At 38.0% G+C, this 19,410-nt stretch overlaps 1 protein-coding gene across 2 annotated transcripts in view; it reads left to right on the top strand.

Annotated features, from left to right (window-relative positions):
* The window catches only part of syt7b (synaptotagmin VIIb), a 135,262-nt gene extending 116,463 nt beyond the window's left edge, over positions 1-18,799 (top strand). For both annotated transcript variants that reach the window (XM_030130949.1, XM_030130950.1), the window contains 6 exons: positions 6,519-6,654; positions 11,056-11,323; positions 12,799-12,968; positions 13,292-13,406; positions 13,577-13,776; positions 17,743-18,799. In XM_030130949.1, coding sequence (XP_029986809.1) covers positions 6,519-6,654; positions 11,056-11,323; positions 12,799-12,968; positions 13,292-13,406; positions 13,577-13,776; positions 17,743-17,847 — 994 coding nt within the window. In that variant the 3' untranslated portion in view covers positions 17,848-18,799. The remainder of the gene's footprint in view (positions 1-6,518; positions 6,655-11,055; positions 11,324-12,798; positions 12,969-13,291; positions 13,407-13,576; positions 13,777-17,742) is intronic.
* The last annotated feature ends 611 nt before the right edge of the window (positions 18,800-19,410 follow it).

The following is a 19,410-nucleotide window of genomic DNA, read 5'->3' as shown; positions in this document are numbered from 1 at the left end:
GTCATCAGATATGACCCTTTTATATCATTCAGAGGATCCATATTGAACATGGAAATACTATCATCTTCTACAACATTGATTCACCAGTAAAACCCATGTAGTTTGATAATTGACAGTGGTGGAAAACACTGGGTTTATGTTCAGCTAATGATATATTTTACTGAAAAAGTCAGTTTTCTCTGTTTTTAATATAACCCTCAACTTTAATCTGAGCTTTTATGAGTCTCTACATGATCACAAAATTAGATATAGGAAAATACCTGATTTTCACTTACAAAGTACAGAGGATAATATTATAATAAATGGTGATAAATCACTTGAGAAAGGGTAAATATAGAGAAAAATTAATTTGGGAACTGCCACATTAAGTAGCATTGGGTCTTTATGGATTAAATCTGCTGACACTGACTGAACCTCCTTAGGCCTAAAACCAATAAGAACTGAAAAACAAATGAAAAAAGCCAAGCAGAGGATGAAAAATTCTGCAAACTCCTGCTAATGATGTGTCTTGATGAGCATGTACAATGAAAATGAGCACGGTTTCAAAGACTCCAGGGTGAGGGCTTGGGGAGGTGGACTGCCAGCCCCTTATTAGAGGATATTAACATCCATTTTATATGTAAATTTCATAATGTAAATAATTCCTAGATGGTTGGCTCTACATCAGCAATGTTCAGGGTGCTGTAGAACAGTGGGTGGCATGTTGAGCCATTTTCAACCCATAAAATACAGATTTTTATACATTTGCTGTGAAAATTGGAAAGAGTAGCATCAGCAGTGATGTCTTTCACCACATTACAGTCCTATCATTTAATGTGTGCTACGTCTTTAGCAAAACATTTCTTGCCTTTAATTTTCTACCTTTGACAGAGGTTTTTCCTCAGACCTCCACTTGTTTAACTGCCTGTCTAAATGCACATTATCTCATCTCCAACACTGTAGGATGTTAAATTTGCGTGCCTAAGCCAACCATTTTACTCCTAATCGTGTCTCTCCTATTACTGAAATGATTTACAGTAATGCTTTTTTTTTACCACTTGTTACTATTGTTAGTGGATGAGATGACACATTTTCACAGCAGCAAATTAAAAAAAACATACAGATGTTGATGTTATTTGACACCTACAGATGGGCAGACAGTACAGGGAATACATTTACCATATGCACTGGATAAAGATATTTCCTGTGTCTTGCATGGAGATGATGATTTACAGCCAAATGTTCACTGTGGCACTGGTGAATAAAAGTCAGATCTATATTGTAAATAAGAAAGGAAATGCCCTGCAGTGTGTATGTATGGCTGATTGTCCAAGATTCATGTGGTGACTGTCTTGTGTGTTGGAGCTGATTTAGTGGAGTTCAATGGGCTGTCACCGAGCCAGCCACTTCTACAAGTAAGCATTTATAGACTCTTTGGGTAGAGACCCAGCTGACAAGCATATATTATCTGCTCTGTACCCAGCTGCAAAGGCTCCAACCATGAAACTGAGCTGCAGCTTAACTGTTCTGAACAGAACAAATATATTTATTATGAATTAGTGGTTAGTGGTTGGAATAAGAGTTAATTAGCGCTTGCTTTTATAAATATATTTGACTTTTTTAAGGTTGAGGTAGTGGCTGGTTATCTGTTTAAGCAACTGAGTAACACCAAAATAAGTTAAGGGATGCCGTACATTTTTATTTGCACATGGAGGACAGCTGGGGTTTGGTTCATATTGTCTGAACAAAAGGCTTAAAGACACTAAATTCTATCACTTTGGTTTACAGAAGCTGCTTTTTCCCTGAAACTTTTGTTTTTACTGCTGTACATAGAACTTCATCAGCTCTCCATAAAGTTTCTACACTCACATTATAGTGATTAAACACACCAATAAGCAGTTGTTTAGAGTTCTTACTATTTTCAGCGGTAATAGTAAGTCCAGAGACAAGAAATATTAACAATAGAATGAAATTACAGTTTTTTGGTTTAAATTAAATAAAACACAGGTGAGATAGATGGTTTGCAAGTTAATTACTTTCTTTTCTTTTTTAATGACACCTGCAAGTCACAGGGACATGCCTCTTGCTTCTTTTTATAAACCAACCATATAGAATATATTAACATATACTAGTGCGTTGACCCGTGGGAATCCATGGGTTGTAGATGTGGTAGTTTTGATGCTGTTGTGTATTCATGCATGCTGTACTGCATTTGTCCAACAGTCACTGCCAAAGCGTTCTGGGCATAGCAACGATTATAAGATTATTGTATTGCGAAATTACTAATGTCTCCCAAAATATTGGTCCTATCAGCTTGCCATTTTCACTAGTCTGTTCCTTAACCAAAAATACATAAGTATGCCAAACTACAGCAGTCAGCTCTTTATGGATTTTGTGTGAATCCTGAGACACATGTACACACACACAGAGACCACTTGGCTTTTATAATATAGTGTTTCAACATGGCCAGTCACCTTCTTATACTGTTATAATGGGGTAGGACAATATAAGCTCGGTTTCTTCCCACTCCATTTCAGACATAAAGTGTTGTTTAAGAGCCACAACGAAGTAGCGGTACATTGTGTGACTTTTTTTGTGGTTTCCCTTTGCCTTTTGTTCCCCGTTGTATTTTATTCCTACTTATGTTCGAAATAAACATTATCATTACGAGGTTTTTCAAAGCTATAATTTATCATCTGAAATGCTCTTTGCTTTAGGATGCTTTTATACAGTAACGCCTGCTGAAAGGTGAGATCAATTTTAGTGCAAAGTAACAAAATGATGTTGCAAAAACGAACAAAAAGAAGAATAATGCAGAAAATTATGCATCTGAGAGGGGATAAAAAAAATCTGTGCACAAATTCATGCAAAATTTCATTAATTCTTAAACTACATGCAACATAATCTAATCTCTTCTAGATATTTATTGAGTCAGCTGAATAATTTTATGACGACTGATGCATCAGTTTGTGAGTCATTTTGATCACACTCCGACAAACATAAGTGAAAAACAAAACCTCTCATTTGTGTCCAGGGCATTAATTTAATCCTGACCTGTGCAATAGTATATAAACTAGTTATTTTCAATTTTGATTCATAGAGGTTGATCAGTTGGTGGATTAGATGGTGTCCTGGTGTGTTTTGTAAAAGGATGAGCTGTAATGTAAAGTTTACATGGCGTAAATAATTAAAACAGCATGATCCTTGAACACAAAACAGTGCTGGTGGGAGTTGAGTCAGAGGCACAGCGAGGCTGTCAGGTGTTGTGTGTGTGACTTGCCATGTGTTATGTAATTATTTTATGGTAACACACTGTTCCCTCATGTGTTTGGGGTTAATATTAAAAGCTGTAATTGCATGCTATCAGTTCTGACCTGTTGTCGTTTAAATGAGCCATGTTTCAAATGGCTTTAACAGGTAGATCGATAGAACACAAATCCCTTTTCTCTTCCACTCTGTTCTTTCTCCTCCTCACTGTGTTTCGCTGATTCTCTCCTGCTTTCTTTTACTTGTCTCTTTGCTGTACAGTTCGTGTCCATCTCCCAGCCCTCCTCCTGCAGCCTCCTTCTATTTTTCTTGCCCATGTAACGTGTCAGTTTGCTTCCTTGCTCTGCTGTGCTGCATCTGACTCTTTACGCAAACCAAACCTTTTTTTTTGTTTTTGAGCTTTTATCCTGTCGTCTTGATTTGTCTTTCAGATAAATGTTTCGTGTTTAGAGTGTGTTTGTCTCAATCTCTCTTTAATTTGAGTCAGTAACCTCGCTTTGTTCATTCTTTTAATCCACAAAGTCTTAACAAAGACAAATCTTCTCCTTCTCTCTTTCTCAACCTCTGTGCACAGATAAGTCTTCAAATTTATCTTCCTTTTCCGGATCATCTTTTCCACAATAATCTTACCTCTGTTTCTACCTTTGTGTTTCACAGCTCACCTGCATACTATTTCTGTCTGCCTCTCGCTCATACTGTGTTTTTGTTTTTTTCTGGGTCCTCTTTCTCACTGCGATAAGTGCTCATTACATTCATTCGTCAATATGCCTAGACTGGTATCAGGTCTTTGTTACATAATATGAGTCAGAAGGCTTCTTTTACTTGTTCTAATTATAGTATTTTCCTCCTTTCTGTTTTGTTGTACAGATTTTCAGTCGCATGTATTTTTCAGGCTTCGATGATGCACAATGGTAGTTTTGATGAACATGTTGTTTACATGTTTGCATGTTTAATTTGGGAGGTTCATCCAACTGTTTTTTAAGTTAATTTCAGATATGTCATCTTTATTTCAGTCAGTTAAGAAATTTTATTGCCCATATGAATGAACCTCTTGTAGCTTCTGAGAAACTACATTAAAGAGGTTGTATTTATTTTCCCAACTCTGAACAGGAGGGGGAAGCCATGTTTTTGTTTTGTTTTTTCTTTACTTTTAAAAAATTTTTTTCCTTGTTTTTTTTTTTTTTTTTAATTTTTGAAATTTAAAAATAAAATAAATGTACGAGAACACAGTTAGGACTGTCAAAGCCCCCAGTGAATCAGTGCTATGTATCAACAGACTATCGCTCACTGAATAAAATATAAGACTCATTGTTAACACACATCTGTATTATGGTATCATCATGTTTTCTTCTTCAAATTTACAGACGCTTTTTTTAACAGTCAATCAAAATAACACTGTCTTATAAACTTCCTGTGATGCATCAGCTGATAGTTTACATTGGGGCTCTGTTAGCTTAGCTCTGTTTTTAGACAGAAAACAGCCACAGTAAAGCCACAAGTCACCTCGGTTTTCTGTACAGTTTGTGTAGTCAGTAGCTGCATTAAAGATCTGTTTGGAATCGATCAAACAAGGTCAAAACTGTCACAGTTTCATTTGACCTGTGAATCACCCAACAGCCAACACCCAACTTAACAACTTAACAACATCACATAATAACTTTATACCTTTATAAGCTTCATAGTAAAACTCATCCATGTAGAAGAAACTCTATCATTTCAGCATCAAACTGCATTCTTTTCATTTATAGTAATAATGGCACTCTTCAAGGCACCCAAAGCCCTTTACATTATTGGTCCATTATTCATTTGCTCTCACATTCACACTCTGATGGTGGTAAACTACCTTTGTATCCACAGCTGTCCTGGGGCCGACTGATTGAAGCGTGGCTGCCATTTTGCGCCAAACAGCCCCTCTGACCACCACCAAATATTCATACGCATTCATACACCAGTGTGAGTGACACTGGAGGCAAGGTGGATGAATGAGGTGTCTTGCCCAAGGACACAATGGCATATGACAGAGCGGGATTTGAACCGCCAACCCTTCAGTTATTGGACAACTCGCTCTACTTCCTGAGCCCCCTGTCATTTCAGCATCAAACTCCATTGTTTTCATTTAGAGCTGTGTCCAGTGGTAAAAACAACAGCGCGTCTAGATTTTGTAATTTTCGTCACTCACTACTCCCTCTAGTGGTCACAGAAATCAATCGGACTGTCAATGTAAATAAATCCATATCTTTAGTCAATATCTCTGCAATCCATTATATTGGCATCTTAGGTATAACTTCAGACCATCTCTAGTGTCTACATTGTAATGATGATTTTTGAAAAAGATTTTTTAATACATCTGTTAATATGCCACATTTGGCTTCATTGTTTTCAAGCCACAGCACTATTCCAGTACAGCATATTTTAATATGTATACAAATTTCTCAAGGACAGTTACACCTCCATATAAAAAAGCCAGGACTACCATAAGCCTACATATTCAACAGCTTCTCATGATGTAGTTCACTCTTCAGAAAAATAAATCTTTACTTCTTATTTGTCGTCTCTGTAGCATCTCTCTGTGTATAGTCAAGTCAGTTGAATCTTTTGCCCTAAAATCACAGATATGTCTTCCTAGATCTCTTTTTTTCACACTAGAGGGTGAAAGGAGGTTCCTGTCCCATCCCAAACCCAAAATAATAATTTGTGTCTTATCCTGTTCCTGTGCTGTGTTTTATTTATTTAAGTGGGAAAGTTGTCTTTAGGCAACGCAGTGTTTTTCTGGCATCTTTGATAATTCACACTTCAGACAAGAGTTGATTTTCAACTCCATTCAGTCATCAGTTGTATTAAACTGCATATTCGGGGTTATATTAGAATATGCACTTCTAATATGAATCATTAATTCATATTAGAACTGCGTAATTATGTATAAAAATTGACCTATTGTTATTAGCATTCCCTCTCCTGTCTGCTTCCATTTACTTTTTCCTGTCCCAAATCATATGAATAATATCAAAATTGACCCACAGGATTCCTGAAAAATTGTTAGAAATTGCCTCCAGTGCACACATCATTGTTAAGTTCACACTGATGTTGGCACAAAGCTGGCACTATTCTCTAAAATACAGCACATTTTTAGGTGCCTCACCCAAACAATAAAAATACTGAACCAGACTAAAAACTCACAGAAGCACAGAAACTTTTTAGCCATGTGATGCACACCAGTGTTGAACACGAGCGTATGTATGTGCATGTGCCTCTGCTTATCTCCATTAACACAGAACTCCGGGTAACAAACCGGGAAGCAGTCCAAGAGGTCAGACACCAGACGAGACCGGACGTCGCCAGGGGCCGAGCCACGAAGCCAACTCATCTGTTTCTGACTTGGCCAACTCAGTCACCAGTGACATGCTCATGGTAAGTCACAGTATCACAATATACACAATCTGCAGCCTCATGGGACACTTTCCCCCTCTCTTTTTTTTATTCAATGCAAACTCATTCATGCTATGTCCTTTTTCTGCATTGCTTAACTTGTCTATATTAAGAGGAGGAGGGCTGCTGTCAGCAAAGCCTTTTAAATCATAATAAATGAGATGGCTGAGAGACTTGAATGGCTCTTCCACATCATCTTTCCTAATCTGAGATGAAAGTTACATGCAGGCCTTGAGACGAGCAAGTCACCAGTGAGCCAAGAGAGTAGACGAAATGATGTGAAAACCTCAAAATAGGACTTGAAGTTATGAGGAATTTATCATGATTGTAAACATTTTTATAAAGGCTACAGTTTGACGACATTTGGGGTGTTATTCATGTGTATTTCATGATTTTACAGATGCTTTTGCATGCATACTTTAGACATGCAATTTACAATTTGCTCAATTATTAATGTGCCTCTTCAAAGATCTGATGTTGCATCTCTTTGGAAACTGACCATAACTGCCATTCCTGCTCTTTATATGAATTTGTCCACCTCTAATTGTTAATACAAGTGAGAGGACAAATATTTTGTTGCTGTACTGAAGTTGACTTGAATATTTCTTTTCATTCATTCATTCATTTTCCAAACTGCTTAATCCACTGGTGGTCTAGGGGCTGGATAAAAAAAAAAAAAATTCCCTCACACATTCACTCACACATTCACTTACACCTAGAGGTAAATTAGATATTATATCCTACTGAGACCCAGGAGAGTGAAAGTTTTAGCTTTTTTACATTAAACAATTGTCTTGATTGGAAACTGCGTAATTCAACATTTTTTTTCCAAATAATTTTTTTAAATAGTTTTTGGGCATGTAAATGGAATTATTGTGCTTTTCTTCTGACTAAGATTGTTATGATTCTTGATATTTGTATTATTATGTATGTTTTGCAAGTGCATATATGTTAAATTTCATTGCATGTTCAGAATAAATCCCTAAATCACTATTTATTTACTTTTTAATGGAATGTCCTTTGCAATGGACAGCTTTTTTTTTTTTTTAAGTAAAACTGTGAAACTGTTGTCCCCTATAGTGGACAAAAATGCATTGCTGGGTCTCAGGAGGATATATACCAGTTTACCTATTATGGCACATCTCTTTGGACAATGAGAGGAAGTTGGATAGAACCCATGCAGACCTGCTATGCTGCTCAGTATTTCTTTTATGACTTTATTTTTAGCTTTGATACATTTCAGCAGAATTATATATCATTTATCTTTAGAATAATTATGCATGTTCCTGAAATTAAGACCAATTTCTATCTAAAAACCTATGGGACAATAACACATAACCAGTCCTCTGGTGTATTCATCAGTAACAGAGAATTAAAAAGATGAAACAGCTTGAAGCTTGTTACTTTTATACTTGTCTGTATTTTTCACTTGCATAAGGAAGTTTAGTCAGAACTTTCTCCTGCACCTTTTTTTTTTGCACATGTATCTGTACTTCTACTTGAGTCACTTTTACCACCTCTGACTGTAAATAATAAAACACTGTGTTGGTTCTGGAAAAGACAGTGAGAAAAGAAAGCCTACACACTTGCTTCGGCTGAGTGTATCCCTATGAGAAGTGTTTCCTCCTCCCAAGTCTTTCATCACTCAAAAGGAACCGTCCTCTTCCCACTCAGCTCACCCACCTGTAGAACATCACAGTGACTTGAAGTTTTTGACCATACGGTTACAGTATATCCGCTAACTGAAACATACAGTGATCATTACCCTGAAGTGAGACAGTGGGAGGGGAGTGGATGTGCGCCTTATTCAACGAGGTTCGGTAATTAGCTGTGAAAGAACATGCAGTGCTGTGGGTGCTGCGAGAGTATGGCAGAGATGGGTATGAGCGGTGTGTAATTATGTGGGTCTCATGGTGTGTCTGAGGAATTCACAGTGGTGGTTCTTAATGATAATACTCATTCTGGGCAGTTTTGCCAAAGGCATCTACATCTTACACAAGCCTCCTTTCATGCTGAAAATACCCATTCTGCACTTTGGAGCCACTTTTGCTGCTGAACAAAAAGTAGTGGCAGTGCACAGCGTGTCTTCCATGGACTGTGAGGAGGCCGCGGTGAAATGGCACTGAGCGAGAGAATGTATATACATCAAAACCTCTCAGGCGTCTCAGGTGATAGAGGTTAGGGAGGGGGGAATGGATGGGGGTCTTGTCAGCATCACATGTTTCTTATCAGGATGTAGCCTGACACTTCTTTTATTTTGTGTGATGCTCACAGAGCCATGGATTGTGTGGTGTGAACGTGTCTATGCCTTCGTGTCATCACACTTCCACACATTTTAAGGGCTTTATATGTGTTTTATTTATTAAAGCAGGCGTGCAGATTGTTCTGCTTTGGGAGTGTGCTTTTGCTGCAACAGATTTTGCATCTACTGAACATGCATTGTTTGGGTTTTAGGAAAAAATGACTTAAAGACAGGATTTTAGGAACTGAAAGAGAAGGGAGGACACCAGGAAAAAGGGAAAGTGCCCGATGCAAAAAAAAAAAAAAAAATGGTGAAAAGCAATTTAGGCCAGCTGTTGGATGGAGGACTGCATAATGAAAAGTGATCGTATTCGGCATGGAGAATGAAGCTGAACAGCAGCATCAGAAATGTGATGGCGAATACGGAATTGGATATTACATTTCTGGAACTGCTCCTTGAGTAATGCCTCTACAGTAGCTCTTCCCCATCAGATAACAGTTTTGAAACTGGATTTCTTTCCATCCCCTCAAGGCCAAGCCACCATCAGTCAGAGCGTCAGTCTACCAACAGATAATCTGACTCCCATCTCCACACAACCATGCACACACACTCTATCACACAGTAGACACCGGCCATGTGACCTAACACTATGCCTGTCCTCCAGTTCGCAGCAGTGTTGTTTTTTTCTTTATGCTGAAGTGCAGAATTAGTGCCTCATGTGGATTGGAGTCCAGGTTCTATATTAAGTGTGACGCCACCTGTCAGCTCCTCTGGAAGTGTCTAATCCGTGTGTGAACATGCTGCGAATATGGCAGACTTTGACCCGCTGGTCCGATAATAGCGGCGAATTTCCCTTGGTACAGCACGTTTTATATCGTATGTTCGACATCACGAGTCTGAAACAGTCCCTCAGTCGTCTGCATAGACAGCACAGCTTTTGTTGTAGCTACTGAAAAAAGACATTGCTAGTTCTTTGTGCTCCAACCTGGCAGTATTTTTTTTTTTTTTTTTTCATTTCAAGGTCTACGTATTTACCTGTTCTGCGCTTTTCAACCGTATTGTACACTGATCTTCCAATTGAATTTCCTCTCTTGTCATGGAACTGAACATCCATTGTGAGTTATCTTATCTGTGTGTGAGCATATATAGTAGAGCCTGATCCGCTAATTACTGCCATGAAAAATCTATAATGGAATGAAAAAGTGTCCTTCTATCTACTACCATTTGCACACTGTACAGCATATCTGAATTTTAACACCGACTTTTCATCGATGTTGATTTATTTCAAGTTTTTTATGAAATCTAATATTGATGGAAAGTCCTTGGAGTGCCAAGAATCATATATTAAGTTTGAATGCATATACATTGATTAAGTGTGCCTTCTGCTGAAATTTTTCGCCAGCTTTGAGATTACATTAGAGGCTTCATTTTGAGGTGTTGATACAGTCATGAAAAAAATTATTAGACCATCAAAAGTCATCTAAAATAATGGTTATGAAATCAAATACTAACTTCTGTGTGTATTATGTGACTAAAACAGACAGAAAAGAAAACATGGAATGCCTAAAAGTACTGTTTTTGGCAGTACAATGCCGTAGCAATTGATGTAAGAACTGAAGTGATTTTGGTTATTATCAAGAAAACATGGAAAATGGGTAGATATCAGCTCTGAAATTAAACTCTTATGAGCTAGTTTTGTTGTTGTCATTATATTTGTCCAAACAAATGTACCAGGCATTAAAATTAACAAGAAATTGAAGAAACCAAGGGTGGTCTGATAATTTTTTTCACAACTGTATGTGTCAAAAAGATTTTGACTGACCCTCTTGCTGCATATCACAGGTAGGATGGATATGAGAAACACAATATTGGTAAATCAATAAACAGCGCCACAAACACAAATGAGTTTCTGAGCTTTCTTTTCTCTCAATCTCATCTAAAATGTCTTGGTCTATAAATTACCTCTGAAAGATGATCAATGAAGGAATCATTTTTCCATTCCTCCATCTAAATGTCCCTGATTGGTCTACTCATTGAAATATGCACATTATACTGTTTCAAAAAGCACAAACTCACAAATAAAGGCATAAACGCTACTCATTATACCCAAACATGTGACTTTCCTCTCTTTTATCTCCTAGTTGTCTCCAGGTTCAGAGGAAGATGAACACGAGGGTCCAGTGTGTGAGAAGCTGGGTCGGATTCAGTTCAGTGTTGGATACAGTTTCCAAGACTCCACTCTCACCGTCAAAATTCTCAAGGGCCAGGATTTGCCTGCTAAGGACTTTTCCGGCACCTCTGATCCGTTTGTCAAACTCTATCTGCTGCCAGACAAAAAGCACAAGTTGGAGACCAAAGTGAAGAGGAAGAATCTCAACCCCCACTGGAACGAGACCTTCCTGTTTGAAGGTTTGAAGGACAAGGCTTCTTTTCAGCATCTGAATCATTTTCTGACAATACTGAAGGACACTGTTTTCTGTTGGACTCTTGCCACTGCAGCTACTATTGGAAGGCTGCATTTGAAAAGCAATAGGTCACAGATTACTACTTATTCTGTTAAAATGCATAAGTAACAGAACTCTTTTAGTTGCTTTTCTAATAAATTATTTAAACTCATCAGTAAGGCTGGAATGTCCTAAAACACATATTTAAAGTATGCAGTGTAAACCTCATGACAGTCCTCAATGCTGATTACTGTTAAAATGCTAATAAATATTCATTAACATAAGCTGAAATCATAGTGGAACATTTCAATTTTAACCCTTAAACACCTTGTGGCAAATTCCCAATAAATTTATATCTATCTCCTAAGTAATTTATCAGTATTTATTGTTAATATAAATATTGTCCTCTGCATTTTGCACTTTACAATGAAAGTCAGGTATTTTCAATTATTTAATGTACTGATCATGAAGCTGTTCTATACCTAAGGAAAGAAAATTGAGGAAAAAGCAATTTTTTTCTCTGAAAAATATAGCATTAACTGAATGTCTTTTATCAAACTATTACTTGACTGGTGAATCAATGTTGTAGGAGATTATGGATTTTCTATGTTCACTACGGAACCTCTGAACATCCAAATGGGTCATATCTGATTCCTCTGAGAAGCTAACAAACTGTTTTACATGAATTACTTAAATGTATTGATAGGTTTACTGGGTAAAAAGTTATTAAATATTTTATATCATTACATGATTTTGTCGCTGGTGGCTGTTTAGGTCTTTGATGGTTAAAGCAGTACCACCAAAACAAATCAAAAGAAGTATGTACATCAAAAACCACAAAATGGTGATAGAGAATGAATGAAAAACAAGACTCCAAATTTGAGCATCAATTGCAAAGTGAATAGAACTATTCAAGATGTAGGGGTAGATCTGTGTAATCCATCCAACCTCTGATACTTTTACTCTCAAATTCGTCCAAATGGCTTTGCAGATCTGCCAGAATTGGCCTGATCATTTTGTGATTAACAACATTGTAATTATTGTTTTATTGTAACTAATCACAATGACATTTGTTTTGCATTTATCTCCACTCCAGTTTGTCTACTTTTCAGCAGGACTACACAAAAAAGTACTGCACTGCTTAAAATTTGGAGCAGATTCATACCAAGGGGGAGTCAAAGTTAGTAATAGTTAAATAAAATAAATATATAAACTAACCACCAACTGGGACAAACTGACACAAAGGAAGAAAAATAGGTCATGTTTGTGGTTTGCATGTGTTCAGTAATACTGTTAGAAGAAGGGTGTACTATTGTTCTTCATGGACGTCTGGGGTTTCCGAATGTCTCTGTAGTTTAATTATGTACCATTATTTCATGTCATTAGTTACTCAAGAACATCGACGGCTCAAATGTGGTTCTGGGTCTGTTGTTCTCTCAGGATTTCCCTATGAGAAGGTGGTCCAAAGGACTCTATACCTGCAAGTTCTTGACTACGACCGCTTCAGCAGGAACGACCCCATTGGAGAGGTGTCCATCCCCCTCAACAAACTGGACCTGGCCAACATGCAGACTTTCTGGAAGGAGCTGAAACCATGTAGTGATGGCAGCGTGAGTATGGATGAAGAGGGAGGGAGTGAGGGAAGAAAGGAAGGAGGTAGAGGAAAGAGAGGGAGGGGAGGGAAGAGAAGATGGGACAGAATGTAGTGGGTGATGTCATTCCTGGCTGCCGTGGCGCTCTCAGGGGAGATGTGGCAGCGAGGTGTAGGAGAAGAGATAGAAGAAAATATGGAGAGGCTGACAGGTAGATGGAAAGAACACAGGGAGAGCAGCCAGAGGAAGAAACAGTAAGGCACAGCAAGCCACGGAGGGAAAACAATGAGGAAAGGCATAAAAAGTGAACAAGCTGTTGTTGTTTTGTTTAATTTCTCCAGGGGAGTCGAGGGGATCTGCTGGTGTCTCTGTGCTACAACCCCACAGCCAACACCATCACTGTGAGCATCATCAAAGCACGTAACCTCAAAGCCATGGACATTGGAGGCACTTCTGGTAAAGAAGCCCTTTCCTTAGATCTTTCCATCACCACTAGATCCCCATAAATGAGGTCTTTTTACCAGTCGGAAATGACAATCTCATCACTCAGCAAAAAATAACCAGAAACAGCATGTAAATGATCCATTCCCCCCCCTCCCCCCCTCCCCCCCTCCCCATCTCCTCAGACCCCTATGTAAAGGTGTGGTTGATGCACAAGGACAAGCGTGTGGAGAAGAAGAAGACAGTGGTAATGAAGCGCTGTCTGAACCCAGTTTTCAACGAGTCCTTCCCGTTTGACGTGCCTGCCCACGTGCTGAGGGAGACCACCATAATTATCACCGTCATGGACAAGGACAGGCTCAGTCGCAATGATGTCATTGGAAAGGTATCTCCTTCCCTCTTCCTCCTTCTTCTTCTCTTCCTCTGTTTTCTGACACTGTCACAGACCATCACTGCTTATCACACATCCAGTCTCTACTGACCCCTGCTGGACCAAGCACACTGTCAACTGTTCATCACTGTAAATGAATAAATGCAAAAACAAATTAGAATTATTTTAAACAATATATTTCAGACTATCCAATAAGCCTGACCTGTCAATCACACCTTCAGGTTTATTCAGTACATGTAATAACAGTCTCACCCCACATACATTTACAGTTAATTTAGAAGTTCTGTCTCCAGCTTTAATAGTCACTGTTCTTTCAAATATACAGCAAGATGCATTATATTTGGACTATTTGTACCTAAAAATTTCAATTCTGATGTGCATGTAAAGCTGTGATGATTTACTCAGACTATAGAAAGATAAAAAGAACTTAATGAATGAATGAGTATTAATAGTCATTAAATAAAATTGCACAAAGCAGACATTGATTAAAAAGTACTAGCATTAAAAGTGTCAGTGCAGCTAAAAATGAAATAAACACAAGAATAAAAACAGAATATTAGCAGCTTCAGTGGTGTGTGGAAGTGTTCAGCTCAGAGGTAGAAGCTGTTTCTTACTCCGTTTTTTTTCTGGGTTTAACGGTCCTGAACCTTTTACCTGATGGTAGAAGTGGGAACATGGAGTGACCATCGTGTGTGTGCAGTTTCTGAGGATGCTGTAGGTTTTCTTTTTTTCAGTTTGTGAGTGTAGATAGAGTTCAGTAATCGTAATGGACTGGTTCCTAAACATTTTCAGCTTTAGAGCCAATAAACGTATTTTATGTGTCTTCTAGAACTACATATTTACTGATTTTTACACTGTCACAACAACGTGTGTGTGTCTCTTGTGTATTATTTTTGTGTTGTTAAATCTTTTACACCCTTTTTATCTTTTACATCTTATTGTCATTTTCATCTTTTCCTCTTATGTCATTTTTCTTTTTGAATTTCTTTATCATTACTCTATGTTTAACATGGTTGTGGTGACCTCAACTTTTATGTTTTCATTACATTTATATTTTAATTTGGAAAATGAAATCACGTACTATATTATGGTCAAGTATTGTCCTCTGACCCAATAAAATCAGCTTCGTGACTCATTTTAGGTCCTGCCTCTAAGGCGGAGAGGCTGCTCTAGGAAATCCTTATGCAATGACAAAATTGGTGCAACAACACGTTGCAGGAAATAACCATAAAGCAAATAACTATAAAGAAAATACCAAAATAATGAAATGCTGTACTCTATACGTGTTGTCACTTTCACATATAGTTATGTCATATCTATTTTACAGAGATAAACTGTAACTATTCTACTGTAAAAGACCGTAGACCTGTTGGTTATTATGATGAAGAGAGATGAAGGGTTTCCTTGAAATAATTGAGCATTTTTGTCATTTATAATTTTTATGATACTACTTTATTATCAGAATGTTTGCCTTGAATATGTCCTTGCCAGGCGACACGGTGGTGCAGTGTTAGTACTGTCGCCTCACAGCAAGGTCCTGGGTTCGATACTCCCGGGGTGATCTTTCTGTGTGGAGTTGTTTGCGTGGGTTCTCTCCGGGTACCCCAGCTTCCTCCCACTGACCAAAGACATGCACTTAATGGGTCAGTTTAGTTCAGCTAAATTGCCCATAGGTGTGAATGTGATTGGTTGGAATGTGATTGATTGTTCATCTCTATATGTCAGCCCTTTGATGAACTGGCAACATGTTCAGGGTATAACCTGCTGTTGCCCATAGGTAGCTGGGATAGGACCCTCTCAAGGATAAAGCGGTTTAGAAGATGGATGGATGGATGAAAACATGCGTGAACAGCATTTAACCCATAAAGACCCAAACATCTACTGATCTAAACTGTTTAATACCTGTTGATCCACAAATTCTATCAATCCATGTAAATAATTGGTGTAAAATAAAGTTATTGATTTTTTCATGGTCATCAGATATGACCCATTTGGACATTCAGAGGCTCCATAGTTACCATGGAAACACCATCATCTTCTACAACATTGGTTCACCAGTAAAACCCATGGAGTTGGATCAATGACAGTGGATGGACACACTGGGTTTATGTTCAGTTAATGAGAGATTTTACTGAAAAAGTCACCTTTTTTCCCGTTTTCTCTATTTTTTTATATAATAACCATCAACTTTACTCTTTACTTATGAACATCTACATGATTAGTAAATTAAATGTAGGAAAATACCTGATTTTCACTGAAAAAAAAAACTTAAGGACGGTTAAATATAGAGAAAAAATTAATTTGGGAACTTGCCAGGTACGAAGTGTCAGGTGTCAAGTTGTTCTGGTTTGTTTGATTTTTTTTTTTCTTCTTGCCGTTTGCCCCAACTTGAAAAAAGGCGCAAACGTCTGGAGGAGGTTTAGGCAACTGGACGTCACTCAAAAGATTTCCAGGACGACTTTTCCTCTTTTTTTTTCTCTTTTATTAAAGTTCAGAGGCACAGGTCCTTTTGTGTGCACATACACTGAATGCCGTGATTGTCTTTGATCTTTAGGTGGAAAACCTTTAACAATAAACACAAAACAAACAATCGATTGATAAGTACAAAATGCTATAAATACAAATTCACCATTATATAGAAAAATAGATATTTACATACAGATAAAATACAATGCAAAAATTATTTAATTTAAATTGATTAACAAGAAATATAATATATAATATATTTAACAAATCTGAATAAATAGAATAAGCAAACAAAAAATCCAATTAATTACATTCTAATATTTAAATCCAACAAAATCACCACTTTAACTATAATTAACTGACATAATCAGACAGCTGAAAACCTGTCCCAGGCAGTTTACATTTAAAATACAATCATATCTAATATAAACCACAAATAACCGTACTAATTAACAAAAAACCACCCACCACTGCAGTTACAAACAGGCAGCTTTAAGTTTAACACTTTAAACCCTGTTTGCCCTCCGGCGCACTCACACACACACAACAGCACATTAATGTGAGACTATCATTTGATGAAATAATCACAGTTTTAGTGCAAAACATTTCATAAATAGTCTCACCAGCCGCCCCTCCGCAGTTTCCAAACATCTGTCACTCAGCAGTCTGAAGTTTGCAATAGGAGCCGCAGCGGCGTCTGCTCCGCCCTTTTACCAGTTGCTGCTTCAGTCTCATTGGGGACACCTGTAGCCTTTCAGCAGTGTGCATGATGGCACAGCGCACAGCTGAACTCACTAAGGTCCTGATTGATCTGACCTGTGCTGTGGCCTCTGAATGTCACACACTTTTTTTTTTTTTCCTTTTCTCCATGTTTTCCCACAGTGAGTTAAAACCAGTTTGACTTTACAGTCACAAATGTCACATTGGGTCCTTATGGGTTAACTAAACAGCAAAACTAGTATTACAACATACATTACATCACTTTTGGTGAACTGAACTGGGTGATTCTAGTTTTATATGCAGCTGACCGTTCTTACTCTGGCCTGAAAAGTTAATGGAATGAATTAAAAGACATGTCATATTTTCCATCCCATTTTTGTAAATGTGGGGTTCTTTAGTTAGTTATCTTTGTTTGCTGTGCCGTATGGATGGGATAGTGAGGACCAATGACAGCCTATGACATGTACATCAGCAGTGTGTTTTCACATTACTTACAGATTCTGTGTTGGATCTTCATTAGTGTCAGCATTAGCTTTTCTCAGTGAATTTCAGCAAGTGAAATCTCTTCCTCTAATGGGTCTTTTCTGCTCCAGATTTGAGTTAAATTCTGATTAGACTGGTGGGCTCAGGGATGAAAGTAGGACTCACAGCAAGCGTTTTTCTCTTTTTTTTTTTTTACTTTAAATGTCTTTTTTATGACAAGGATTTGTACAAATATGGTCAATCTGTGTTGCTTTAGTTCCATTAGTTCCCTTGTCTCCTTCTGCTTCACAGATATACCTGTCATGGAAGAGCGGCCCTGCAGAGGTAAAACACTGGAAAGACATGATGGGCCATCCACGCGCTGCCGTGGCCCAGTGGCACGCTCTCAAGGCCTGAGAGACCCAGCGGCCAACCCACCTGCCTACAGTGTTTCCCTCTCAGATTTCAACATCAGCCCCTCGGCCCCTGCCCTCAGCACATATCTCCCACTCGCTAACTGTAGTTTCGGGCTGCAGATGATGTGTGTCATCTCTTTGTTCTCAGGCCTCTTTGATATCCCTTGCCCTCATTTCTCGTGCCACAATCCTTAAATTTCACCCGTCAAGCTCCAAGTCCCACCTGAACCCCTTCAACCCCACCGTCTGAAATTAAAAATGTCTTTGATGTCTTTTCCAACTTCCTCCTTGTATCCTCTTTTTATGAGATTTGTTATTTTAAGATGTCCCTAAATCTTTCCTTCACCTTTGACAACCTTCCACTTTCATCAGAGCGGTACCTCTTGCCACCGGTGAATACGAACTACCAACCAAAAATGGATCAAACTGGTATTCCAACCAATTGTTCCTCCACAGTGGCAAGATGGACTGTGTGTTCAACATGTTATGCACGTGTGTGAATGCCACTGACCTGTGCAACACATTCAGTTCAGGTGTTGCATCGAGGAACCTTTCACTCCGCTCCTCCTTTGGTCTTGTCATCTTTCATCACCACTTAGTTCAAGTCCTCTTCCTTTACTGTCACTACTCCTCCATACCCTTAAAAAGCCTGAAAAATCAAGAAAACCGACAAAGGTATCGGAAGAGTGTTGGACTGTATTTACACTGGAATTGGGCCGAGATTTGACTCTGCCACTCAACTCATGTTTGATCTTTTTCACTCTCTCTTTCTCTGGCACCACTGTAATAATTCTCCATTGGCTGGAAACCCTTTGTTGTCTGTGCGTGCTGTGGGTGATGTGCTGTAACCTCCCAAATGAAGTTCCTCAACAAAAGAAAAACAACAAAAAAATAATGACTGAACATTTAACACTGATCCTTAGGGCAAGTGTAAAAAAAAAAACAAAAAAAACTTCCTCTTTTCCTGGAAAAGAAACCCAGATGGACCGGAAGTGATTAATGTTGTGTTATATTTTTTGTTTGAAAAAGATGTTTTAAAAAATCAACCTGTTCTTCCAGAAAATAAGCAAAAAGCCAGCTTCCATAACAGTGGAAGTGTGGGTTAATGGAGTGTGTGTTTGTGTGTGAGTGAAAGACAGAGAGAGAAAGTATTTTGGACTTGCACAGCTATTGACGTTGTTGAAAACTTCATTGCCCTTGATAGTGATTATTAAAGAAAAAGATGTTAGATTATGTGTAAGATTGCTGAAGGCTTGGGGAGGTCACTTATGTTAATAAGAAAAAGTCAGTTACCAGTGACAGAATAAAACGAAGTATTTACTCAAATAGTGCACACTTTTCACGATACAACTTTTATGACACTTTATACATTGTACCTCTACTCAGAAACCAATTAAGAGATAGACACTCAATTTTTACTGCACTACATGTATCTGACACATTGCTTTATTAGTTACATAAAAGCATATCATGGGTAGTACAAGGCTATTAATGAAGTAATATATAAAGTGTCTATATTGGCTCAAGATGGACAAACTGCAACATTAAAGGGGTTATATGTGGT

This window comes from Sphaeramia orbicularis, chromosome 3, assembly GCF_902148855.1.
Source record: "Sphaeramia orbicularis chromosome 3, fSphaOr1.1, whole genome shotgun sequence".
Classification (NCBI taxonomy): Eukaryota; Metazoa; Chordata; class Actinopteri; order Kurtiformes; family Apogonidae; genus Sphaeramia; species Sphaeramia orbicularis.
Note: the sequence above shows the minus strand (reverse complement) of the source record. Positions and strands in the feature narration are given on the sequence as shown.